Source organism: Muntiacus reevesi, chromosome 2 (genome assembly GCF_963930625.1).
Source record: "Muntiacus reevesi chromosome 2, mMunRee1.1, whole genome shotgun sequence".
Lineage (NCBI taxonomy): Eukaryota > Metazoa > Chordata > Mammalia > Artiodactyla > Cervidae > Muntiacus > Muntiacus reevesi.
Window position 1 is genome coordinate 177,409,846 of NC_089250.1, and position 25,492 is coordinate 177,435,337.

General features: G+C 54.5%; 1 protein-coding gene across 3 annotated transcripts; it reads left to right on the forward strand.

Moving 5' to 3' along the window:
- The first annotated feature begins 996 nt into the window (after nt 1-996).
- On the forward strand, nt 997-25,295 carry DAGLB (diacylglycerol lipase beta). 3 transcript variants are annotated; one of them, XM_065923761.1, is made up of 15 exons: nt 997-1,186; nt 3,089-3,240; nt 8,574-8,745; nt 9,843-10,101; nt 10,757-10,879; nt 11,939-12,066; nt 13,227-13,353; nt 14,391-14,474; nt 14,938-15,015; nt 17,772-17,852; nt 17,939-18,066; nt 20,522-20,590; nt 20,675-20,747; nt 21,879-22,120; nt 22,326-25,295. In XM_065923761.1, the coding sequence occupies exons 1-15, from the start codon at nt 1,092-1,094 to the stop codon at nt 22,522-22,524; spliced, it is 2,010 nt and encodes a 669-aa protein (XP_065779833.1). In that variant the 5' UTR covers nt 997-1,091; the 3' UTR covers nt 22,525-25,295. The 3 variants fall into 3 exon arrangements, with proteins under 3 accessions (XP_065779833.1, XP_065779835.1, XP_065779834.1); XM_065923762.1 differs by having other exon boundaries at nt 1,048-1,186; nt 3,125-3,240; XM_065923763.1 differs by lacking the exons at nt 9,843-10,101; nt 11,939-12,066.
- Nucleotides 25,296-25,492: the final 197 nt, after the last annotated feature.

The window sequence follows — 25,492 nt, forward strand, 5'->3', positions numbered from 1 at the left end:
GTTTCAGCTTCAGCATCAGTCCTTCCAATTAATATGCAGGACGGATTTCCTTTAGGATGGACTGGTTGGATGCACAAAGTGTAGGCTAGCAAAATTCTAAGCTGATGGGCCTGGTCTGACAGTTCATCAAGGTCACTCCAGCTGCTGTAAGGGCAATGCACCGAAGAGGAGGAGGGCAAACAGGGCAGAGTTGGGGAAAGCAGTGGGGAGACCCGATCAGGTACGTGATGAAGGGGGCTCGGACCGGGGTGGAGGGGAACGGAGGGGCCGAGAAGTGGTCAGAACCTACGACCAGCTCGGAGAAAGGAAGGCAGGCAGATCAGGCTACTCCCCACTCCCCAGCAGCACCAAGCGGCCAAATGGCTTCAGGCTCTGAACCAGGGAGGGTACTAACGCGGAACTCCTAACCCCTGCCCTTGCGGGGTGGAGAAGGAAATGGCAACCCATTCCAGTATTCTTGCCTAGAGAATCCTGTGGACAGAGGAGCCTGGTGGGCTGTTGTCCATAGGGTCGCATAGAGTCGGACACGACGAAGTGACTAAGCATGCATGCGTGCGTTGGAGAAGGAAATGGCAACCCACTCCAGTATTCTTGCCTGGAGAATCCCAGGGACGGAGGAGCCTGGTGGGCTGCCGTCTATGGGGTCGCAGAGAGTCTGACACGACTGAAGCGACGTAGGAGCAGCAGCAGCAGCAGCAGCCCTTGCGGGGGGCGGGCGACTTCGTCACAGCCTTGCAGCCCACACAGACCTGTATATGAGCTGAGCATCAGATCCGCCAGTAACTGCTGGGTGTCTCTGGGCTGACAAAGCCCTCGGGGCTGGCGGCGTGCTTACTGCTTACGAAAAGAAAACAACAGGAGGTACCTAACACGTGCAAAGAGCCTATGAAGCGCACCTGCGTCCCGGGCCGCGCATCTGCGCAGGGGCAGAGGCCCAGCGGCGCCGGCGCGGGGCTCAGTGCGCGTGCGCCGGGCCCGGCCCCCCGCGTGCGCCTGCGCGGAGTCTCGGGGCGGCGGCGGAGACGAGAGGGCGCCGGGCGCCGGGCTCCGGGCGGCTGCGGGCGCCACGGGCCGCGGGGCCTCCGTCCGCCATGCCGGGGATGGTGCTGTTCGGCCGGCGCTGGGCCATCGCCAGCGACGACTTGGTTTTCCCGGGGGTCTTCGAGCTGTTGGTGCGAGTGCTGTGGTGAGGGCGCGCGGCCGGGGCGCGGGAGGGAGCGGGCCCGGGCCGGCCGCGGGCGAGGAGGGTGTCGTCTGCCTCGCGCTCGCGTCCCTAGCCCCCTCCGCCGCCCGGGGACGTGGGTGCCTCCGCTGTCCCCGTTTACAGGCGGCAGGCCGTGCCCGGGGTCACGGGGCGGGCCCGCCGCCCGGACGCCGGGACTGTGGGGCTTGGGCGCCCCGCCTGGAACCACCGGGGCGCGCTGGCCGCCGAGGCGGAGGCCGCGGGATCTTCTACCCCCCCCCCCCCCCCCCCGAGCCAGGCGCTGCCGCCTGCAGCTCTTCAGCGCTCTGCACGGAAACGCACGGCATCCCGTGTTTGCAGGACGCGAGGTTAGCAACAGTACCCTTCGTGCGCGGTTCCTGAGCCGGGTGCGGCTGAATCCCAGGACCGCGGGGGACTGGCACTTACTCTCCAGTCTGTGGAATCGGGCGCCTGAAGTCTGTCCCCAAAGGGTCTGAGCAAAGAGTAATGCGGGGGACACCGGGTCAGTCCCTGGTCATGGAAGATCGCACATGCCCGGAGCAACTAAGCCCAGGCACCACAACTCTTGAACTCACAAGCTGCAGCTACTAAAGGCTGTACGCCCTAGAGCCCCGTGCTCCGCCTTCGAGAAGCCACCGCAGTGAGAAGCCCGTGCTGGCTGCAACTAGAGAAAACCCACGCACAGCAAGGAAGACCCAGCGCAGCCAAAAAAAAAACCAACTATCTGATACGTTTAAAAAAAAAATAGTATTTCGATTCTTTAGGGGAAAGAAACGTAAGAACGTGAAATATTATGAGCTGCTTCTTAGTCCTTTTGTAGTTTTCAGAGCCATCTTACCAAGATCATTTCCTGTTTTATTTCTGGACAAGAAGTCATAGTGTTACGAAACTGACAAAAGCACACAGTTATCTAGTCCAGTTCCCCTTCTGGCTTTGAACCCCTTAAAACTGGGTTATTTGCCCAGTGATGCTCCCTTCCTGATTCTGAAATAACTCCAGTGGTGAATCACTGTCATCTTGCACTGTTTGGTGCTGTCTTTCATTGTTCTAAACTGAATTGCAAAATCCACCTAGGAGTCCACAGTCCTGGTCCTTTCAAGTTGATCGTGGTCACCACGGAGCATCTTTCCGTAGCTTGTTTCCCAGCCCCTTGTTTTTGTATTACACACAGCAGGTTAGGATGTGTTTTTGTCAATTTCATGTTAATACACAGAAGTAAAAATTCTGCTGATAACTGAACAAGCATATACTTTGTTGTTTTAGCTTCGCAATGGGGGCTTTTCCCCAGGAGTTTGCATTGAAATTGCTTGCTTATGGCTTTAACTGTGTTACAGGGACTTCGCTGGTAAGGCAGCTGTTAAGGCTCCAAGCTTCCCTTGTAGGATCACAGGTTCAGTCCCTGGTTGGGGAGCAAAGATCCTGCATGCCAGAATTTTTTGGCAAGGCCAAGTAAATAAAGTAATAAATGTATTACAGCAGGCATAGAATAAAAACAATGCCGTCAGCAAAGTATGAAATTCATTTAAAAAAAGGAAAAAGAGCTGTGCTCTTTAGTTGATTTAGTAAATCTTTTATTGGTGGTAGTTTAGTCTCTCAGTTGTGTCTGGCTTTTGTGACCCCATGGACTGTAGCTGCCAGGCTTCTCTGTCCATGGGGTTCTCCAGGCAAGAATACTGGAGTGGGTTGCCATTTCCTTCTCCAGGGAATCTTTCGAACCCAGAAATTGAACCCCGGTCTCCTGCATTGCAGGCAGATGCTTGACCAAGTAAGATTCCAAAGTGAACCTGACCTTGTTCGGGAAAATACTAACTGCTTTTACTTTCTTCTGCCGTTTTGCAAAGCGGCTCCAGGGTTCCGTGTCTGAGCCTGCCTGTGTCTCGACAGGTGGGTTGGCATTCTGATGCTGTATCTCATGCACAGAGGGAAGCTGGACTGCCCGGGGGGCGGCCTGCTCAGCAGCTACCTGATCGTGCTCCTTGTCCTCCTGGCGGTTATCATAGGCACCGTGTCGGCCATCGTGTGTGTCAGCATGAAAGGTAAGGACGAGGCTTTTCTATGGATACCTTTTCTTTCTTTGTTTTGTTTTTTTTAAAGCAGAGCCTTCCCCGGTGGCTCAGCTGGTAAAGAATCCGCCTGCAATGTGGGAGGACTTGGGTTCCATCCCCAGGTTGGGAAGATCCCCTGGAGAAGGGAAAGGCTACCCACTCCAGTATTCTAGCCTGGAGAATTCCAGGGACTGTACAGTCCATGGAGTCGCAAAGAGTCGGCAACGACTGAGTGACTTTCACTTTCTTTTTTAAAATATTTGTTTAATTTGGCTGTGCTGGGTCTTAGTTGTGGCACTCTAAGATCCTTAGTTGTCCCATGTGGGATCTAGTTCCCTGACCAGGGATGGAACCCGGAGCCCCCTGCAGTGGGAGCACGGAGTCTTAGCCACTGGGCCACCAGAAAGTCCCCTTCTCTCCTTTTCATGGCTGAACGATACTGCTTGGAATGGATATACCGCATTTTACCTAACCGTTTGTCAGTTGGTAGACATTTGGTTATTACAAATAATGCTGCTTTGAACAGTCATATCTCGTCTTGACATACCCATTATGTTTTATTTCTCTTGGATGTGTACCTAAGGGTGGTACTGCTAGATCATATGGTAACTCTGTTTAACTTTCTGAGGAGCTGCCAGCCTGTTTTCCAAGCAGCTGCACCATTTTTCTTTCCCACCATCACTTCCTGAGGCTTTCTTTCTCCACATCTTCCTCAACACTTATTATCTGACCATTTGAGGACAGCCGTCTTAGTGGATGTGAAGTGGTACCTCGCTGTGGTTTGGAGTTCCTTTTCCTTGATGACTAATGATATCGTGCCTCTTTTCATATGCTCGGTAGTCATTTGCATATCATTTTTGGAGAAGCGTCTGTTCAGATCCTTTGCCCAATTTTAAATTGGGTTCTTTGTTCTTTTATTATTGAGCTGTAGGAGTTACATCTCTGCTCTTTTTTGTGTGTGATAGTTTATTTTTTGTGGCTTTGCAGGGTCTTTGCTGCTGTGAGGGCTTTTCTCATGTCACCGCAACTCTGTAGCTGCGCGGGCTTCTCATCGCAGGGACTTCTCTCGCTGCCGGGCTCTAGGGCTCGTGGGCTTCAGTAGTTGCAGCACGTGGACTCAGCCATTGCGATTCCTGGGCCCTAGGGCTCAGGCCCAGTGGTCCTGGGGTGTGGGTTTGCTGCTCTGTGGCATGCGGGGTCTTCCCAGACCCGGGATAGAACCTGTGCCTCCTGCACTGGCCTGCGGATTCTTTACCCCGGGCCACCAGGAAAGTCCCAAAAGTTAGATCTCTTAATAACTTCTTCTATCTGTTACCGTTTTCTGCAGACAGTCACTTAGCTGAGAATGCCTGAAGACGTTGGAAAGCCTCCCTATCGCTTATTGTGGTTTGCGGGATGAGCTGAGCACTCTGCTGGCTGCTAAAGAAATGCATCTGTAAATAAGAGCTCATCAGTCAGAGGCAGGGCTGCCTGGCAGGCTACCATCCAGCGTGCTTCTGGGTGTGTTCACTGCCTGAGGAGTGCCGACAGGCATAGTTGGTGGTGATAGAACTGGGAGGGAGCAGCCGATACACCCAGTGACGGGATCTAGGTCTCGACGTTTTCGAACCATAGACTGAAACTTAGGAGATGGTGGGAGATACAGAGAGAAACGTTAGCGGCAGAGTGTTTCATGAGAACAAGACCTTAGGGTCCAGATGAGCCAGAAGCACGGCGCGTGGCGTGTCCCGCAGTAGCACGTAGACTAGACAGGTCTGTGTATTTTCATTTACCTCTGAGAACATGGACGCGTGGGGTCTGGACTGAAGGCAGTCCCAGTCCTGCCTTCCGAGTCGGACCCCGAGTCCGGGTTGGCACCAGTGCTGATGCTGAAGGAGAGAGGGAGCCGGGATGTGTGCGACGTGCCTTTCCTGCTTTGAGGTTTTGGGTGAGGTCGGATTTTCTGGAAGACGGAACATGCAGGTTGTGTCATCCTGTCCGTCCGCATCAGTCTGTTTAGTGCGCCGGGTTTCTGACTGTAATGGTGGGTTAGTGAAAGTGAAGGCTTTTCAGTTCTGTCCGACTCTGTGACCCCATGGACTGTACAGTCCATGGGATTCTCCAGGCCAGAATACTGGAGTGGGTGGCCTTTCTCTCCTCCAGGGGATCTTCCCAACCCAGGGATCGAACCCAGGTCTCCCGCATTGCAGACGAATTCTTTCTTTACCAGCTGAGCCACAAGGGAAGCCCTGCAGTGGGTTAAGGATACGCTTTTTTTTTTTTTTTTTCTTCCCCTTAAACGTTTTCCTTCAGAGATCTTTGCTGGTCAGGGCACATTCACACTGCATGAGGGATGGATGACCGTGTGCCCCGGCCTCCTCTGAGAAGACACCTGCACGATGCCAAACCGGGCCCAGCTCACCCATCAGGGCTCGGCAAGCATCTGCTGGGTGTGGGGTGTCACAGGTGGATCGCTTTTCCAGCCGGCAGCCTCCTCCAAACAGAACCAGTTTTATTCAGGACCACCCCCGCCTCCTCACAGTGTCTGACACCTGCCCTCTGCCCCTTGCTGGAGTGATCCTCAGGGCTCTGTGGTTGGTTCAGGACTGGACATGTGACCTGGTTCAGGCCAGTGGAATTCGGGGAGTTCCCTGGGAAGTTCTAGGATGTCCACCCCTGCTCGCCTGGGAAAGATCTAGAAGTAGTGTGTTGTGGTCCTTGGGGAGACGCTGCAGGAATGAGCCGCCGTCTCCCCTCGGGGCCAGGAGGGCGCGGCCGGGCGCCCATGCCAGCCCTGCCCTGCGTTTCCAGTCCTCTGAGTCAGGACAGGTCCTGCTGGTTTTTAAACCAGCCTGAGTTCGAGTTTCTGATGCTTGTAGATAAAGATACCACAGCTGAACCAAAGACGGGACTTTATAAAAACATGTTAGTTTAATTGCCAATAAATAACGTTGTGTGCTCTATCTTCAATGTTACATAAGTTTCAGTGAAGAATATACCATAAAGTTAAGGGGAAGAAAAGGCAAATGGGATGACTAAAGTCAGATAACATCCCGCCAACAGAGATGATGACGGAAGGCTTTCAGTTAGGTGAGCCATCCGGATGAAGTCAGAATTTCTCTTAGCAACACAGGGGTGTAATTTCAGCTCATTACCTTAGTAGAAACTATAAGGTTTCTAGTTTTGATTTGAAAAGCTCCCTGATGAAACCCTCTTGTTTCAACCATGTGGGATGTTTAATTAGGGAAGATCCACCCTCATGAGCTTCCCAGGCGGCTCAGTGATAAGGAATCCAGCTGCCAGTGCAGGAGCCGCCGGTTCAATACCTGGGTTGGGAAGATCCGCTGGGGAAGAAATGACAACCCACTCCAGTATCCTTGCCTGGAGAATCCCACGGACAGAGGAGCCTGGTGGCTATAGTCCATGGGGTCACAAAAAAGTTGGACATGACTTGGCAACTAAAGACACACCACCCTCACGAATACGTTTTGTCAGAAGGCCCTGAAGGCCAAGGTCTGCCCTTGGCCGAGTCTGGCTTGGGCTCGAGGCAGTCTTGCTCTTCTTGCCCTCAGTCCCCAGCTCCTCCCAGGCGGTGGGAGACACTGCCGAGGCTGAGGTGCTGAGTGCCCAGACTGTGACCCAGGCCTGCCCTCTGCGGCTCCCGCGTCCGTGGCCCTGCCTCGGGAGGGGCAGCGGGGTTACCACCCAAGACTACATCGAGGCCATCGCGTTCGGGGATGCGGTCACACCATCCATTCTGGGCATTGGCTTCGTGATGCCCACTGCAGCACCAGGTCCAGTCAGTGGCTGACTGCCCCGAGGGGAAAATAAAGGTTGACCTAAAAGCGAGATGTTTCCTAGGCAAGCATGCACATAAAAAGGCTCTTTCGGTGTCTCCTGCCTTTTCTGGACCCTTCACCGGAATGTGTGTCTCCTGTTTCCTCGCCTCCGTCTCCACCCACTCCAGTGGTGCCAGGGGCTGGAGTCCTGGGTCCCGGCGCGCAGTGTCTGAGCAGCCCCTTCTTCAGGATCCTCGGCCTCCAGGGCGGGCTGTGAGCAGATCCTCCTTCCCGTTTCTATCTGGCAGTTGGCTGTTGTTGCATGATAATTCTCTCCAGAGATGGGGAGATTTCGGCAGACCTGCACACATTGGCCCTCAGGGAGAGAGGCAGCCGTGTCAGTTACCTTAGGACTTCCTGACTCTGTGCCCTCTGTGAGGCCTGATGGTGTCTGATGTTCTAAAATGTGACCCTCAGTAATTCATTCTAGTGGAAGGTAGCTTTGGGAATTTAAAAGCTGTTTTCTTATCAAATTATTTTTCAAATCTTAGAGTTTTTTTTTTTTTTTTTTCAGTTACTGCTTTTGTTTGAATCGTGTGGTGGTTTTGGTGTTGAAAATTGGTGTTTATCACAACTTCTGAAGGGGGAGAGTTGATGTTTTACATCAAGAATTAATGATCCTTGGGTTTGTCTTACAAGCGCAGTTTTAAATGTTGTGTCTCGGTGGTGGGCGTCCGCAGGTGGTCTCCAGGTCACACTTGCTGGCTTCCCAAGAGTGATGCCCACGGGGCGCTGGTGAGGCAGAGCACCTGGGTCGTGCAGACCTGGGTCGAGAAAGTGCTTGCTGAGCCCTGTGGGCCTCAGCCTCCTCATCTATGAAGTGGGGCGGCGACTGCGTCCCAGTCATCCTGAGGGTGGAGGCGCTTCAGGCGGGCAGTGTGACGGGTCGTCCTGGACTTTCCCAGCCGTGGGAACCTGGCCAGCCGCTTGCCCCTGCTTGCCTGTGACAGCTCTGTTTTACGTCGACTGTCCTGGCATAATTATTAATAGAGCCTCCTTTTGCTCTCAGAAATATCCCGATGTGGATAATGATTTTATGGTCAGTATAGTTAGAAAACCCAGAAATGAATTTTTTTTATATATATTTATTTATTTTTGACTGTGTTGGGTCTTGGTTGCTGAAAGCAGGCTCTTTTCTTGCGGTGTGTGGGCTTACTTGCTCCTGGGCATGTGGGATCTTAGTTCCCTGACCAGGGATCGAGCCTGTGTCCCCGGTATTGGAAGGAGGATTCTTAACCACTGGACACCAGGGAAGTCCCCCCAGAAGTGTTTTTTAAGCCCCGATGAGCCTAAGAAATAATTCTGAGGCTTTTGTCACGCCTCCTCCCATCCCTCGCTTTGCCTCTCACTCTGAGAGACAGGCAGTGGTTCCCGGTTACAGCTAGATACACCACTGGCAGGGGAGCAGCCAGCCCAGATCGGTGCTGCGGCCGCTGTGTTTCTGCCGAAAGGAGCCGCCTCATCCCGGCGGAGGGCAGCGTCCAGCGTGGACATGCTCTGTTACAGGGACCATCTGTAATCCGGGACCGCGGAAATCCATGTCCAAGCTGCTCTACGTGCGCCTGGCGCTCTTCCTGCCAGAGATGGTCTGGGCATCCCTGGGGGCCGCCTGGATCGCAGACGGTGTTCAGTGTGACCGGACTGTGGGCAACGGCATCATCGCGACCGTCGTGGTCAGGTGAGGTCCCGTCTCCTCCTGCAGGCTCTCGTCTGAGGTGCTCTCCAGGTGGGGTCCCTGCAGGTGGCCCGCTGGCGTGCGGGCTTCCTGAAGTAGTTAGACACTTGCGAGGAACGGTTCATGGCCCAGCACGCACTTCCGGCTTTAGTTCCCTTCCTTACCAGCTCCTGTTTTTCTGTATGCCCTCTGGCCCCTCACAAGAGGGAAGAAGCCCGAAGACCAAAGCAGGGCAGAAACTACAAGTGGGACGAGAAGAGCATGGTGTGCGGACCTGCGGCAGAGCACGATCCGCTGGAGTGAGGCATTTGCCTTTTCCAGCTAAGTGTCGTTCGGATGAGCTAGTCCTGCCCTGCGGGGCTCCCGCCGCACTTCCAAGTCCTGCAGCTGAGGCCGCGGCGGCCCTTCCCGGGTCACCTTCCTTCCGAGCACACATGCTCGGACACCCACAGGGCAGCCTGCAAGTACTGAAACGTATGGATGGAAGGGCTTCCCAGGTGGCGCTAGTGGTAAAGAATTTGCCTGCCTATGTAGGAGACTCAGGAGACACCGGTTCGATCCCTGGATCGAGAAGATCCCCTGGAGGAGGAAATGGCAACCCACTCCAGTATTCTTGCCTGGAGAATGAATCCCATGGACAGAGGAGCCTGATGGGCTGCCATCCATGGGGTCCCAAAGAGTTGGGCACGACTGAAGCGACTGGGTGCAGTGTGGATGAAAGCCGTTGGAGCGTGGCCCGAGCGCAGGAAGCTCCCTCTGGTTTTGCCGAGTGGAGCCCCAGGGCCCTGGGGGGCAAACCCCGGTCAAGGGTCAAGGGCAAGGGCTTCCGGGTCCGGCCGTGGCTCTGTCCACCACGCAGCCCCCTTTTCCTTTTGTGGCTCTGGGGGCTCCATTCTTCACCAGGCCTTGGTTGGCTGTGGGCTCATAAGGAACTTTCTCGAGGAACCAAGTTGCCTGCCCCAGCCAGCTCCCCATGTTCCTCGGTAGTTGGAGCCCCAGCTTCCCCAAGACAGGAGGTGCCCCCCGGGAGGGCGCCCTGGCCCCGTGTAGCTGAGGAGCTGCAGGACCCGGGTCTCAGCCTGCCCCCCACCGCCCTGCAGCTGGCTCATCATCGCCTCCACCATGCTCACCATCCTCATCGTCTTCGATCCGCTGGGGGGCAAGGCGGCCCCGGGCACCCCCCTGGGCCCCCAGCCCCTGGACAGCCATGAGTCCAGCCAGCTGCTGAGCGGCCTCAGGACAGCGGCGACCGGCGTGTGGGAGACGCGAGTCAGGCTGCTGTGCTGCTGCGTCGGCCGGGACGACCACACTCGCGTCGCCTTTTCGAGTACGGCAGAACTTTTCTCAACCTACTTTTCAGTAAGCCACCGGGGTCTGCTCTGGTCTCCTCCTCCTGTTACGTGAACGCTTCTTTGGGGCAGATGAGTTCTGCGCGTCCCGAGCCCGTCTCCCTGTCGACAGAACGTAGCTCCCGAGGGCGAGTCCTCTGGGGGTGAAGGGGGGCAGGTGGGGGGCTCCCTGTCACCGCCTGGAGGAGAGGCTCAGACCAGGCTCCGCAGACTGACTCTGGGCCTTCCCAGTCTGGGGTCTTTTTAGCCTGGCCCTGCCCGGCGAGTGTGGGCCCAGACTCGTCAGCCTCTGCCGTGGGCCCTCTCAACAAGACTCAGCATCTCGAGCAGCCAGGGTGTAAACGGGACTAGCATCGTATGTTACTACAAACGGCACATTTGCCCGCTTTATGGGCATGTGTCGTAGGTTAAAGATAGCTGTCACTTAAGTGAAATCTGAGTAGGAATCAATAATATGATTATGTTCTCGAGTGGGTTTAGTCTGAGGGCAGGAGAGTAAGAAACATGAGGTTCACATGCAGGCATCCTGAAAGGGACGTAGTTTCAAAAACACCTGTTCACTTGTGACTGTGTGTGTGTGCACGCGAGCTGCGTAAACTGGGCTCTCGGGGACTCGTGGCCATTGCTGCTGGGCGGGTGGTGAGCTGCAGTGGTTCCCCATCCAGGACACGGACCTGGTGCCCAGCGACATCGCGGCTGGCCTTGCCCTCCTCCATCAGCAGCAGGACCACGCCCGGAGCTCCCCGGAGCCCACCGAGGTCGTCACCCACTCCCCCGGGTCCTTCCAGGTAAGCCCTTTGACATTTATACCTATTTGTAAATTTTAAAAAAAGTTTCAGGAACAGTTGATTGGCATCTTGATGTGTCGATTTGCCAATTGTGGTTTGGCGCCAGTGGCGAGGCCCCTCCGCATCCGCTGGCCTTCAGGTGGGGGGGAGCCGACTCCTGGCCAGTTTACCACCTGTCATTTGTTTCTTTTCCCCCCAAACATTCTCTTTTAGGAAATTGGCTGTTGTCTGCACATCAAAACTTCCTTCTGGGATGGAACCAGGTTCTCCCAGAGTGCATGCACTCTTTTCTCTGAGCCTGGGGAGCAGTTCAGCTTTGTTTGATGGTTGCTTTCCTGCTGCAGATTTCTGTGCTTTTGAAAGAGAAAATTGCCCAAGGATCATTTGTCTGTCTCAGCTGCTCATTCAAGCCCCTGGCTCCCAGCAGCCCCTGCGGCTACACGCGGTGTCTGCCCGTGCGCCCAGCAGGAGGTCACGGGCTTGTGTCACCAGTGTCGCAAAGTCAGTAGGGCTTTTTGCTGCTAACTTGTGCATTCTTCTAAGTCAGGGGTCTGGACTTCCCCTGGCCGTCCAGCAGTTAAAACCCTCTGCTCCCAGTGCAGGGGCCACGGGTTCAATCCTAGTCAGGGAACTAGAATCCCACATACCACATAGCACAGGCAAAAAAATGAGGGGGTTCTGTCTGTTCGTATTCAAGGATCAGTTTTTCCAACAGAAGTCCTCCAAGAGGTCTATCCCCTGAAGAAAGAAAGGGAGAATCAGGAATTTGAGTTGAGGTTTAAGATCATAGCATGTTCTACCAGAGATCAAATGGATGGTCAGCAAGGCCTACCGTGTAGCACAGGGAGCGCTCCTCAGTGTCCTGTGACATCCTATGTGGGGAAGGAACCTGAGGAGGAGGAGGTACACGTGCCTGTGTAACTGAATCACCTCGCTGCACGCCTGAAACTAACACGACAGTGTAACCCAGCTCCGTAAGATGAGAACCGAAAGATGACAGTGTGTTGATCCTCTCTGTAATGGGTTCCTCTAACAGGAAGCTGTTCTTCTGCCCCACAGGAGGCCGATCTGGATGCAGAGTTGGAGAACTGCCACCACTACATGCAGTTCGCAGCCGCCGCCTACGGGTGGCCCCTCTACGTCTACAGGAACCCCTTCACGGGGCTCTGCCGCGTCGGCGGGGACTGGTAGGTCGTCCGAGACCTCCATCTTCCCTGCCGAGGTCGCTTGCTGCGGTGTCCAGACTTTATTTTCTAAAGATAACCACATTCCCCTTTTCTAAAAGCTTCTTCCTGTTTTGAAATATTTCAGAACTGCACGCGCAGTACTGATGACTCCCGCATCCTATATCTGGAGCCACCGGTTGCAGCTCACTCCTGTCCCGGGTGCTCTGTCACTGTCTCTCCATAAATATACGTGCCCCCACCTCCCCCCCCAGAAAAAACCATCAGAGACTGAGTTCTGGACCTCATGCCCCCCCCCATTACTTCAGCTTGTATTTCTTAAGAACAAGGTCTCTCTGACATAAATTACAGGACAAGTGTAAAATTCAGGAAATTTATCATCAGCTATTGCAGTTTTTCTAATTGTCCCAGTAACACCCTCTGTACCACGTTTTCTTTCGATCCAAGATCGTGTGTCGCACTTAGTTGTCATGCCTCCTTAGTCTCCTCCAGTTTGGAACAACTCCTCAGGCATTTTTTTGTATCTTTCATGATACTTACGTTCTGAAAAGGACAGTCTCATACATTGTAAGACGGTGTTCACTCTGCCTTTGTCTTGTGGTTTCTTCACGAATGGTTCAGGTTACACTTTTTTGGCAGGAATGCTCCATGTGGAGCATGTATCCTTCTCAGTACCTCGCATCAGGTGATGATGCCGGATTGTCCATTCTTGGTGAGGTTAGGGTCTCTTCCCATCCTTCTTGGTTTATTTTTTGAACACGGGAAGTATTACTGTGGTTCCAGACTCTACTAAGAAGCGTACACAAGAAGTATCATTTGAAGGCCATTAGAAGGACTTCCCTGCTGGTCCAGGGGTTGAGAATCTGCCTTGCAATGCGTGGGATGCAAGTTCAATCCCTGGTCAGGGAACTGGATCCCTCGTGCTGTGGAGCAACCAGGCCCTGGCACCACAACTAGAGAGTCGCTATGCCCCAGTGAAAGATCCCTCGTGACACAGCTAAGGCCCAGTGCAGCCAAATAAATGAATAAGTGTCTTCAAAAAGCCATTAGAGGTTAGCCAAACGGAGCGTGAACACTGTCCGTGGAATCCTCGCGTTTGCCGGGGGACGGGCGGGCAGGCTGGGTCTCCCGGGCGCACCCGCAACACCTCTGCCCCATTCCAGCTGCAGACGCAGGACCACCGACTACGACCTGGTCGGAGGCGATCAGCTCAACTGCCACTTCAGCTCCATCCTGCAGACGACGGGGCTGCAGCACCGGGACTTCATCCACGTCAGCTTCCACGACAAGGTAGAGTGGGCTGTGCCTTCCCCTGGGTCCTCTGAGGTTCTGGGGGAGGTCACACACGAGTCCCCTGGGAAAATGTGCGGAGACACGGACGCACGCTCACCCCCAAATACTGTGTGCTGCTTCGGCGGGTTCCCGGCACCTGCAACGCCCACCCAGGGTCAGCGTGAGGTGGGGCAGACAGCTTCTGCTGAAGAACTGTGAGCTGCCCTTGGCAAGTGCCCCACACAGGTGCCGGGGGCTGGTCACTCACGGCTCTGGGTCTGGCTCTGTGCAGTTCATGCCAGACAGCGGGCCTCCCACTCGGGAGGGTCTCAGAGTCGCCGGGCAGGTTGGTGAACCCATAGGGCTGTCCTGTGCAGCTTCACGGCCCCCTGGGTGGTCCACAGCAGCGCGGGGAGCCCAGAACCTCGGGGAGCACAGTAGCTCATGCCTGCCGTTCAGGAGAATCTCCTGGAGAACTCTCCCATCTCTGGAGCCCAGGCTGCAGCCATGCTGCGGGAGCCCGGCTCAGGAGGAGCCCCCACAATTGCAGCGCAGTTTGGGGGACCCCGTGTACTGTGCTTGAGCCCGTAGGCTCCCACACTCCTGCACTGGAGACTCACCTGGGGTGTGGGAGCATCTCACACCATGCTACTGAGATGAGCGCGCCCGGGGGCGTGTTCTCACATCCCCCGTGAGGCTTGGTCCAGCTTGGTGCGGGCGCCCGGAGCCCCCAGTGATGACCGCCACTCCGTGATCACCAGTGACAGAGCCGATGGGCTCAAAGAAGGCAGTTTTCCGCAGAAGGCTCATGTCTGCTCTGGGGTCTCTTTTAAGACGCCCCCACACCGCCAACAAGTAGAGTCCCTCTCCAGGGGACCTGGGGAGATGAGTTGCGCTGGCTGCGACGCACGCCCGCTCCCCAGGCACAGGCACTGTCCCCTGGTGTCCGCAGCACCGACTGCCTGCGGGTGTCTCCCCCGCCCGTGCACCAGCGGAGGACCGGGTGCCGGGCGGACGAGGGCGCCTGTGCTGACGCCCGTCCTCTCCGCGCCCAGGTGTACGAGCTCCCCTTCTTGGTGGCCCTGGACCACAGGAAGGAGTCGGTGGTGGTGGCCGTCAGAGGGACCATGTCTCTGCAGGTACGGGGCCCGCTGCGGAGCGAGGGGGGTGCTCAGGGCCCAGAGCCAGGAGACCCAGCTTCCTGGGATCAGATGGGAGGCCTCCGTGACAGCGCCTGCCCCAGGGAGGCGGGCCCAGGGTGTGAGGTGGGCCCTTTGGAAAAGCAGATGAAGCCTTTTCCTTCTCACCGAGAAATGCTGGAGAGTTAACACCGGCAGGCGGGACCCGCAGCTCCCAGGGGAGTGCCCGCTTGACTCCCCAGGCCCCTAACCCGGTGACCCTCCCCTTTTTTCTGCACCCAACGCTGGAAAGAATCGTAAGTGAAGTCATGCAGTCGAAAGTCACCCCTCTCTGGGCGCCCGCGGGCCCGACTGTGTCCCCCTTCCAGTGTCCAGGCTCGACCACCCGGGGGTCCCTCAGGCGCATCCTGGCACTTGCCCCCGCCTCACCGCGCCAACGGCCTCTCCCCACACGCTGTTTCAGGACATCCTCACGGACCTGTCTGCGGAGAGCGAGCCCCTTAACCTGGAGTGTGAGGTGCAGGACTGCTGGGCACACAAGGTGAGTCGGGGCGTGAGGTCCGGAACGTTCCATCAGGGCTCTCGGGTCCGGGTGGCTTCCCCTCCAAGTCTCTCTGAACGCTTCCGTGTGGCGAAGGCTACTGATGCCCAGTGCCGTCCGGCACGACTCCCCTGAAGACCTGGGGGGTTCCTTTTGGTTTTTAAGAGAAAGAAGCAGGTTCACAGCGACTGAGTAACTTGCCAGCAGCCACACACTTAGGAGTAAGTGTCAGAGTGGGCATCTCAGTGCTTCTCTTCCCATAACTAAGGCAGTCCTTTCTCACGGTGAAGAAAGCGTCAGTGCAGGCAGACCCCCTCACACAGCCCCTCCTGAGAGGCAGGACTCCCCCACAGCCCCTCCTGAAAGGAAGACCCCCTACAGCCCCTTCCGAGAGGCAGGACCCCCAGCCCCTTCTGAGAGGAAGACCCCCTCACACTCTCAGCACGTCCTGCAGGTCCTTCCACAGTTTGCGATGTCACAATACCAAGTTCTTGTTTCACTGTGACAGTGCTCTATGGGGGGGAGGCGGGGTGGGGCGTGGGAGCCGCCAGCCCCTGGGAACCCCCATTTTACTGTCTGCGAATTTGCTTGCTTTACGTTCCTCACATAAGTGGAGTCATATCTGTCCTTCCGTGACCGTCTTACTGCACTGAGCATAGAGTCCTCAAGCTTCACTCAGGCGGTGGCGTGTCGGAATTCCCTCTGGCTGCCGTGAGGAACACGGCTGTGAACACGTGTGCAGATAACGGCCTGAGTCCCTGCCCGCAGTTCCGGGGGATCTACCCGGGACCAGGTAGCTGGGTCTCCTGCTGTTTCTCCGTGGAAGGTTTGGAGGAACCCCCACGCTGTCGTCCAGCACAGCTGCACCATGTCACATCCCCGCCAGCAAACCATGTGGGCTCCCATTTCCCCACGTCCTCACCGAGACTTTTCTGATGGAGTCGCCCTCGTCGGGGGTGAGGTGGTGTCACTGCGGTTGCGCTTTGCTTTCTCCTGATGACTGACGAGGCTGCACATGGAGGGACATCCGGAATGGTTCCCTAACGGTCACCCCTGAGGAATCGGGGTGGAGGGCGCTGGGCTTGTGCTGCTATTCTACATTCATCGTGATTTTTAACCAAAATGCATTGCTCCTGTAGGAGTCATTTTTTAAATAGAATGCGTAATTTTTATAAAAGTACGTGTTATTGCCAGAGTGCGGCTACTGATAGTTGAACCCCAGTGTCCTGTCTGCACAGCTTGTTTCCTTCCAGGGTTTTCTGTTGTTGTTCTTACTGTTGTTTTGGGGTTTCTTTTTGTGTGTGTGCCCGGACACTCCAGGGAAGATCCAGGGTGGAGGAGGCTTTTGGATTTTGTTCTGCCACCAGTTAGGAGCTTGCCAGTCCTGGGAATGTGAATCCTTTTCCTTTAACCCTTAGTTGTCTTTTTGGCCCTGAATTTCACAGGAAAGTCCAGTTTAATTATTACTAGATGTGCGTGAAGGAAAATAAGAAATTTAAGATTTATTACAGAGACCTGTCAGCTAGCCAGCTAGCCTCAGAGGCTGGCGGGCTTGGTGTCTTGGCTCTGTTCTTACAGAGTTTGAGCCGCAGACCCAGGTTTCGTGCTGCGACACTGCAGGCCTGGCTGGCTCTCAGCCGAGGCCGCCTCCTCCACCTTTTCATCCAGCGACAGTTCCTGCCCTCCAGCTGGGAGGACAGCTGCTCAGGGGCTGAGGGTGAGACCTGTTCCCTGCTCTTGGCATGGGCAAGAGTTCTGGCTCTGACACCGTCCAGGCTGTGTGGCAGAACACCCTCTTGGCGTGTCACCCATAACGCCTGTGCCAGGGAGACCTGCCGCCAGCCAAGTTGTGGTCCAGATGCCACATGACTCTGGCTACCCAGGGCAGGCAGCTGGTGGGTGCCTAGCTGGCGGAAGTCGATAGCACCGCGTGGTAGGCGGGGGAGTAAGGGAGATCTGGCTGGTGGCCCAGGCCTCCTGGCTTCTCACAGGTGATGCTGGAGTCTGCGCTGTGCTCACAGGGCTGTAGAGTCACGGACCCGGGAATGTGCAGTAGCTTGAGGCACCAGCAGAAGAGTCCCATCTCGGGTGGAATCTCCCCCGCTTCATCCTGTCGGGGATCAGGCTGCCAGGGATGGAGGACAGGCCTGTCCTGTGCTGTCACATAGGAAGCGTCCCAAAAACTATTCTGGTTTACAAGATTGTCCCTCCTCAGTTGGAACTACTCAATTTTCAAGAAGTCTGTTTCGTGGACAGCTGTTTTTGTTAGGAAGTTGTGATTTATTTTTGGAAATGAAAGACTGACCTTCCTAGAACTCCCTTCCGATGGTTTCAGTGTGGCTTTTGCCGGAACGGTGGCTGCTTCGTCACTGTCTGTGATTTCAGAATTTTGTTTTAACATCATCTTAAAAGATCAGTTGTTTATAATCTAAACCTGACCAACTCTGGGAACTTGGCGAAAGTAAATTGTGGGACGTCCATACAGCAAAATGCAGTGCGGCTCCAGGAAAAGCCATAGAGACATCCACCGACACGGAAAGCTGTTTCTGAGGGCTCCTCTTGGTTGATGGAAATGCCCCTTGAGCCCCTGCTTTGCGCCGGACTCCGCACCAGCGCCAGGAACGCAGCAGTGGGCAGTTGATGAGGCCGCTGGTCCCAGGGTGGCCGTCCTGTCCAGGGGGACAGAGTCACAGAGGGGGGCCCGTGTAGTCCTGCCACGCCCGACAACCAACAGCTCCCTGTGTCTGCACCTGCAGGGCATTTCTCAGGCCGCCAGATACGTCTACCGCCGACTCGTCAACGACGGGATTCTGAGCCAAGCGTTCAGCATCGCACCGGTGAGATTCTAGCTCTTGTGTTTTCGCCTCCTCTGCCGTCAGCCGTCTGCTCTCTCGGCCGTCACCCACTCTGCTCTCGCCCCCAGGAGTACCGGCTGGTCGTCGTCGGGCACAGCCTGGGCGCGGGCGCCGCGGCGCTGCTGGCCCTCATGCTCAAGAGCCCGTATCCGCAGGTCAGGTGCTACGCCTTCTCCCCGCCCAGGGGGCTGCTCAGGTACTCGTTTTCCTTCACTTACAAGCGATAAGCTGGTACTTTATCTGCAACTGAGTTACAGTTTCTCATCCTCAGGAGAAGTTTGTGTCAAAGCATCGTTGGTTGAAAAAAAGATGGGCCAGTGTTTCATGGGTCTCTGATCACGGCTGTCATCTCCTAGATGATGCTATGCTGAGACCCATTTTTTAAATTTGAGCCGGAACTGGCACACACAGTATTAGTTAGGAGTGTGCAACAGAATTCGATGTTTGTATGTATTGGGAGCTGATCACAGTAAGTCTAGTTAACATCTGTCGTCGTAAATAGTTACAGAATCTTTTCTTCCCTATGATGAGAACTGAAGATTTACTTTCTTAGCAGCTTTCAGATATGCAGGATAGTATTGTTAATTGTAGTCGCAGGGCTGTGCGTTACCTCCCAGGGACTTGGTTACTTTATAACCAGCAGTTTGCACCTTTTATTTCACCCACCTCTCAGCTCCCTCCCTCTGCCGTGCCTGTCAGCCTCTGACAACCAGCAGCCTCCTCTCTGTGTGAGCTTGGTTTGTGTTTCCAGTTTCCACATCTAAGTGAGTCCATACAGTATTTGTCTTCCTCTCTGACTCATTTCACTGAGCATACTGTCAAGGTCCAAACATGGTGTCCACAAGTGGCAAGATTTTGTTCTTATTTTTTAGGTTAAGACAAAGTGGAACATGTTTATTATAAGCATTACTGGTTATAAATACACACTAAAGTTGCTTACAGTAACAGGCCTGTTGATGTGAACAAAAGCAGAAATTTTTTGCTTTTGTTAATTTTTAATTGGAGGATAACTCATCTACAGTGTTGCGCTGGTTTCTGCTGTACATCGACATGAAGGATTTCATTGTTTTTTATGGCTGAGTAGTATTCCGTTTTACACACGCGCACACACACACACACCTTACCTGTTTTATGCATTCATCCATTAGTGGATAATTCAGTTGTTTCCATGTCTCAGCTACTATAAACAATGCTACAGTGAATGTGGGGGTGCAGGTATCTTTCAAGTGTCTTTGTTTTCTTTGGATAAATACCTTGACGTAGAACTGCTGGGTCATTTTTTGAGAAACCTCCATACTGTTTTCCATAGTGGCTGCACCAACTTATATGCTCACCAGCATCATGCAGTCATACCCTTTTCTCCACATTCTGGGCAGTGCTTGTTATTCCATGGTTTTTGGGTTTTCTTTTTTATTTATCTGACTGCACTGAGCCCTAGCTGTGGCATGTGGGATCTAGTTTGCGGACCAGGGATTGAACCTGGGCCCCTTGTGTTGGGAGCGTGGAGTCTCAGCCCCTGGACCACCAGGGAAGTCCTTTCCCTTGCTTTAAAAAACAGCTATAGCACCTGTATCCATGTCTTTACATAATATAGTTTGGATTTGCATGATTTTCAAATTTAGAACAATGGAATTATACTCTTTGTTACTTCTCCTTTTACTTCACATATTTGATGCCTGTAAAATGTTGTTGTGTAAATGCTCGTTACGTTTCATCGTGTATCACAAACCATCCGTCTGTTCTGCTGGTGAGGGACACTGGGCCGTGCCGGCTCTGGGTAGTGGCTGCTCCTGTTCACACCCTCACCAGGGTGCACCCCGCTCCACATTCTCACCAATACCTCGCAGTGTCAGATGTAAACTTCTTCCCCGCCTGATGGGTGGGCAGTGGTGTTGCATTGTTTAATTCACATTTCCATGATGAAGCTGCATCTTTCCATATATTTATCGTCTCCACTCTCATGAAGTTCCTTTCGTCCGTTTCTCTGTATCTTATTTTTGCTCTGTGGACCTATTCAGCACACCTAGCTGTTCATCAGTTGCAAGCATGTGTTATACATGCACTCTCCCTCTTTGATGGCTTTTTACTTTAAGTCTTCAGCTTACCAGTTCTTAATTTTAACACTGATTTGTCATTCTCTTACGATTTCTGGGTCTCTCTTACTTAAGAAATCCCTGTCCTAACGATGCAGAGCTAGTCTCCTGTCATATCTTTTAAAAGTCTTTTACTCTGGCCTTTCACATTTAGGTCTGTGATGTTTAATTTGGTGGTTTTGTGCACAGTATGCCTCAGTTTCATTTCCTCCCCTCACAGCAAGCGCATTATCTCAGCACCGTTTCACTAAGAGCCCGTTTTCCCTGGTGCTGATACGCAGCGCCACTCCTGCCCACAGGAGGCGTCCGCGTCCACCCTTCCCCGGCTTCCTCTGACTGTTGACAACACCACACTGGGTTAAGGACCTTATTTATCTGCCCAGTGTTGACACCTAGGACCTTCTCAGCAAGCTGCTCTAACTGCAGTCTCATTTCTCTCCTTTAGAGGATGGAGAACAGAGCTGAGTTCTGGGGACACTGATCTCTCCCTGGCTTGCCGGTTAACTCACTTTTTCTTGGAAGCCTCCTTCCTGAAGCAGCGTTTTTTTTCTCTTTCAGCAAATCCCTTTATGAATACTCCAAGACCTTCATCGTGTCCCTTGTGCTGGGCAAGGACGTGATTCCCAGGTGAGCATGCGGGCCGCTCCGGCTGGGTTCAGGCTGGCAGGGAAGGCCAAGTGCCGAGCCTGAGTCTGGCCTTCTGCTCAACAGGTTGAGTGTGACCAACTTGGAAGATCTGAAGAGGAGGATCCTGCGAGTGATCGCCCACTGCAACAAGCCCAAGGTAACTCAGGGGACCTGGGGCCTCCCCACCGGCTGTCCAGGGCCCCTGGAGGATGCTTCTCATTCAGAGCCTTGCAGCCCAGGGCTCTTGATGCTGCTAGAAACTCCTCCATTCCCCTCACGGACCTTAGAGACGCCCGAAAGGCAGATGGCTAAGCAAGCACAGATTAAATGCTTCGATAGAACCATCCCTGTCTGGCTGAATCATTGGCTCTTTGTCATCTTTAGTCTTGTCCTGACCAACAGCATTCTGATGCCTTTCGTCCCAAAGCTCAGAAAATAAGGCTGCCAGAGCAAGAGGCGCTGGTCCTGCTGCGCTGTGGGCTGTCCTGCCTAAGCTCGAGGTTGATCCTGAGGTTAGGGTTAAGGCTGACAGTGTCCAGCCTGAGCTGCAGGCCGGGCACGCCTGCTGTCCACACCGGTCAAGGCTGGGTGGCCCTGTCCCCTGCCAGCGTGCAGACAGCTCTGCTGATCTGGTCTGACCACGTCTCCAAAGATTTGGAGCCTCTTAGCTCAGGCCACAAGTACACTTAGGTTTACCAGTAGAGAAGACCACCTATGATGTACTGAAGAGCTTTTTTTGTTAAAGGGCAGGATTAAAAATGACTCTCAGAATATGATTCAAGCCGGGGTGGGGGACGAAGTATACATAGCTGTGACCAAAAAAAATATACCAAATGTGGTTTTATTTAGATGATGGGATTAGAGATGATTTTTACTTTTTAACATCTTCATTTTGTGACTTTCTTGTTGTTGCTAATCAGAAAATTTTAAACTTAAAAATAAGCTTTCTCATTCATTACCACTTACACTTCCTGCAGACTAAAAAAGAAAAAAATTAGCATCTGATGTTTTTAAGGGAAAAACTGGTTTACGGACTTGCCTAAAAAGAGTAAGGGTCATTTTCCCCTCAAATCTGCTTGAATTTGGTTTTTAAACGTTGGTTCAAGTGTGATGGCATCACTGCCCCAGAGACCCTGGAGTTTGGGCCCTGGCTTTCACACTGCTGAGACCCACATTGAGAAACAAGAGCGCCGGGCATCGTGGCTGTGGGGTCACCACCCCCAGACGCCAGCTCCCAAGTCCCAGGGGGACTCTGGAGTCACGCGGGCCGCCCCCGGTCTCCCCGCAGTACAAGATCCTGCTGCGCGGGTGCTGGTACGAGCTGTTCGGAGGGAGCCCCGAGGACCTTCCCACCGAGCTGGACGGGGGCGACCTGACGCAGCCCCTCCTCGGGGAGCACAGCCTGCTGGCGCACTGGTCCCCGGCCTACAGCTTCTCCAGCGAGTCCCCGCTCGAGTCCCCCACCAGGTACCCGCCGCTGTACCCTCCCGGCAGGATCATCCACCTGGAGGAAGAAGGCGCCTCAGGGAGGTGAGTGTGGACAGCCCTGCCCCGCAGTGGTCACACGTCAGCGGCAAGGGGAGGCCCGTGGGGTGACGCGGGAGGCGGGGCTCACGGGGAGACGCGGGAGGCGGGGCCCACGGGATGACGCGGGAGGCGGGGCTCACGGGGTGACGCGGGAGGCGGGGCCCACGGGGTGACGCGGGAGGCGGGGCTCACGGGCCATCTCCTCCAGGTGCTCCTGCTACCCTGCTGCTCGGTACACTGTGAGGTGGTCCCACGAGTCAGAATTCAGCAAAATACTCATCGGCCCCAAGATGCTCACAGACCACATGCCAGACATCCTGATAAGAGTCCTGGACCACGTGGTGTCCGACAGGGCCGCCTGCGTTTCCTGCCCAGCCCGCGGAGGCTCCAGCGTGGACCTGGCATGACCAGGGCAACTGGGAGCTGCTCGGACCGTGGACCCCGCCGGGGTTCCGCGAGGCCAGTAGGCAGATTCCCGTCTACCAGAGGTCGAGGGTCTCCTATGTGACTAACTTGAGAAGTACTTTTGCTCACAGTATTTGCAGACTCAGGAGCTAGGAGAGCGCTGAGGTGATGGGCAGGTGTGCAGAGAGCTTGCCCATAGGCCTGCCGCTTCTGGGAATCGGGTTTAAGACCCTAATGGATCTGTAAGCGCCTGCCCTTCGGGCCCCCGCTTTGGAGACTGGGTCCTGCCTTAGGACCGCGTAGATCAGCCTGAATCAGCACACAGGGCGTGGTGTACTCTGCAAACTGGACTTTTACCGCTGCACAGACTGTTTCAGTTTCAAGGGCGCAGCTCAAGGTTCTGTCCTCAGTGGCGCTGAGTGAGGCTCAGCCCTGAGCTCTGAACCAGATGAAACCAGAGAGCGAGGCGAGCAGTCTTCTGTCCTCCAGGAGGCCCTGGTCACACCCTCTGCTTATTCTGTCGTCCTCATGGGGGGATACTCTGGCTCATGGAGGTTGGCCAGCGACTCAGCGTAAGGTAAAAAGCGAAGCAGGTACACATCACGAGTGCCTGCACATCCCTGAACGCTCCTGGGGACGGTTCCGGGAACGTCTGGTTTACTGGATAGTTTTACCAGTCACATTTTAAATGTGTTTTTCTGTCCACTATAAACAACACGAATGAAGCCTTCCGTTTTCTTGGAGCCCCACATGGCCCAGGCATCCGACTGCACCCCACCCTCGACGCAAACCCCATGAAGTGACAGTAAGCGGACTTCAGAAAGCATAAACCCACAGTGAGAGGGGACAGAGGGACAGGGGCAAGGAGATGGCTGGAGGGAACGGGACTTCTGGTGAGGTGGGAAAGACGCCCCGGACACCTCTGCCTGGGGTGAGGCGGGTGGTGGGGCTGGCCAGAGGGACAGCTGCGGAAGGGGCACTGGGATCAGTGCAGCACGTGTTCCTCAGCCCCTCCCGCTCGGCTCCCAGAACCTTCTGACCTCCGGGGACGCCCGCACCCCTCGGGCCTGGCAGCTGTCAGGGGCATACCACTCTGGCTTTTGAAAACACGTGAAAGCTCATGTAAAAAACTTCGACTAAAATGCCGCATAAATTTCATTTCTAAATGTAATCCCTGTACACTCCCAGCGGCAGGAAGGCAGGCGACCCTGGGCCGCTTGAGCCACACTGCCCTGGCCTGACCCCCTGCGTGCTAGGTGGCAGGTTCGCCTTCAGATTTCGGTGTCCAAACCCGCGCCACGGATCATCCAGCCACTTGAGGGACAAAGGCCCGAGAGAAACAAGCCTGGGAGAAGCCTCAAACCCTCCTGGCTACAGCCTGGGAACAGAAAGAGTGCTGCAACCACAGAACTGATCCACAATCCGGAAAGCGAAAAGGCCTCCTGGGCCGGAAGAGCAGGAAAGCTGGGAGCCCAAAGCAACGCCCGAGGGAGGGGAGATGAGCTTCCAGACGGGAGCCCCCTGAGCACAGCGTCGGGGATAAAGGCCCACCCAGGACGCGGGCAGACCCTGCGAGACATGGAGACACACAGTGCCTCCCCCTGCAGAGCGGAGGCAGAAACGACTGCGTGGGGTGGGGGGGGAGGGCCTGCATTTAAAACTTCCCTAGTGCTCCCAGGGCAGGGGGCCCAGCTTCAATCCCTGGTGACGGAACTAGTTCACACAGGCCACAAGGAAGAGTTCCATGCGGCAATGAAAATATCCTGCATTCTACAACTAAGACCCAGCACAGCCAAATAAATGATTATTTTAAAAACCCAAAGAGATGTTACTTTCATCCTGGAATTTTAGACTCAACCAAAAAGTATCCGGGTACACAGTGAAGTTATTTTCAAAGATACAAGGGCTCAAAAATACACAACCCACATATTCCTCAAGAAGTTTCTAGAAAATCCATCAAGATGAGAAAGTAAGTTAGAAACTTGACTCCTTAGTCAAGATCCAGAAAATAAAAGATGAATATTAAAGAGAAGTGGCGGTCAGAGGGCTCTGTGCCTCTAGGGAAATGAAAACTGATGAAATGTCTTGAAAGATCCAGGTAACAGATGGAGAGATCAATGTTAAATTATCAAGTACACAGAAAACAAGGTAAATTACTATCCCGAAAGAAACCACAACTGCAAGAAGGGCAGGTCCTGTTACTGCCCGGGTGAGCGTCTCTGTGGCTGGGGCAGTGCAGACACCAGCAGGCCTGTATCGAAGGAGCAGGAAAGGTGTACTGAGGGTGGGAGTGTCACGAGTGACGGCAAGAACCAAAAATACAGAAAACAGGAAGAGCGCGCTTTAACCTGAGCCCTGGGGAGGGGAGAGGCGGAGGCGCCGTCCGTCACCAGAGGCCAGCGAGTGAACTGAAGCCTCGGGGAAACCCCAAGGGGCCGGCTCTGGAGCGCTTCCCGTCCGTGGAGATGTGGGGAGAGCCACGCACCCAGCCCCTTCCCATACCTGCCCTCTAAGGTCTGTTCCCTCTGGCTGATCCCGAGTTACATCCTTTTATGATAAACTAGTGACCTGGTAAGTAAGAGAGAAAAGCATATGTTTTAGACATACTGTGGAGTCTAAAGTACCAAGAATTACTTCAAAGAACTCAAAATAGACCCCTCTGGGGAGGGTGTGAAAAGGAAAGACTACTGTTTTGTAGCAAACCTTTAGATGTGGTCCTTAAACTACATTATCTATCTTTGATTTAAAAAAGAATAAAGAAAATCGCTTCTAACATGCACTGTTGATACCATCAATCTAAGTTCAGGCTCCAGGAAGGATCCGACAGTCTGTCAGCCTCCACCTTACCCAGCTGCCAGCCCGCTTCACCACCAGCACCTTCAGCCCAGAGCTCTGGCCCGAGACACCGCCACATGCATCCCCGTGTGGATATCACCTGAGTCTCGCCGGCCTTCACCAGCTCCGAAACCA

Coding starts and splice junctions, on each gene's coding strand:
- DAGLB (XM_065923761.1), top strand. CDS start 1,092: ATGCCGGGGATGGTGCTGTTCGGCCGGCGCTGGGCCATCGCCAGCGAC. Junction 13,354..14,390: donor ACGTCAGCTTCCACGACAAG/GTAGAGTGGGCT, acceptor CTCCGCGCCCAG/GTGTACGAGCTCCCCTTCTT. Junction 18,067..20,521: donor CCGCCCAGGGGGCTGCTCAG/GTACTCGTTTTC, acceptor TTTCTCTTTCAG/CAAATCCCTTTATGAATACT.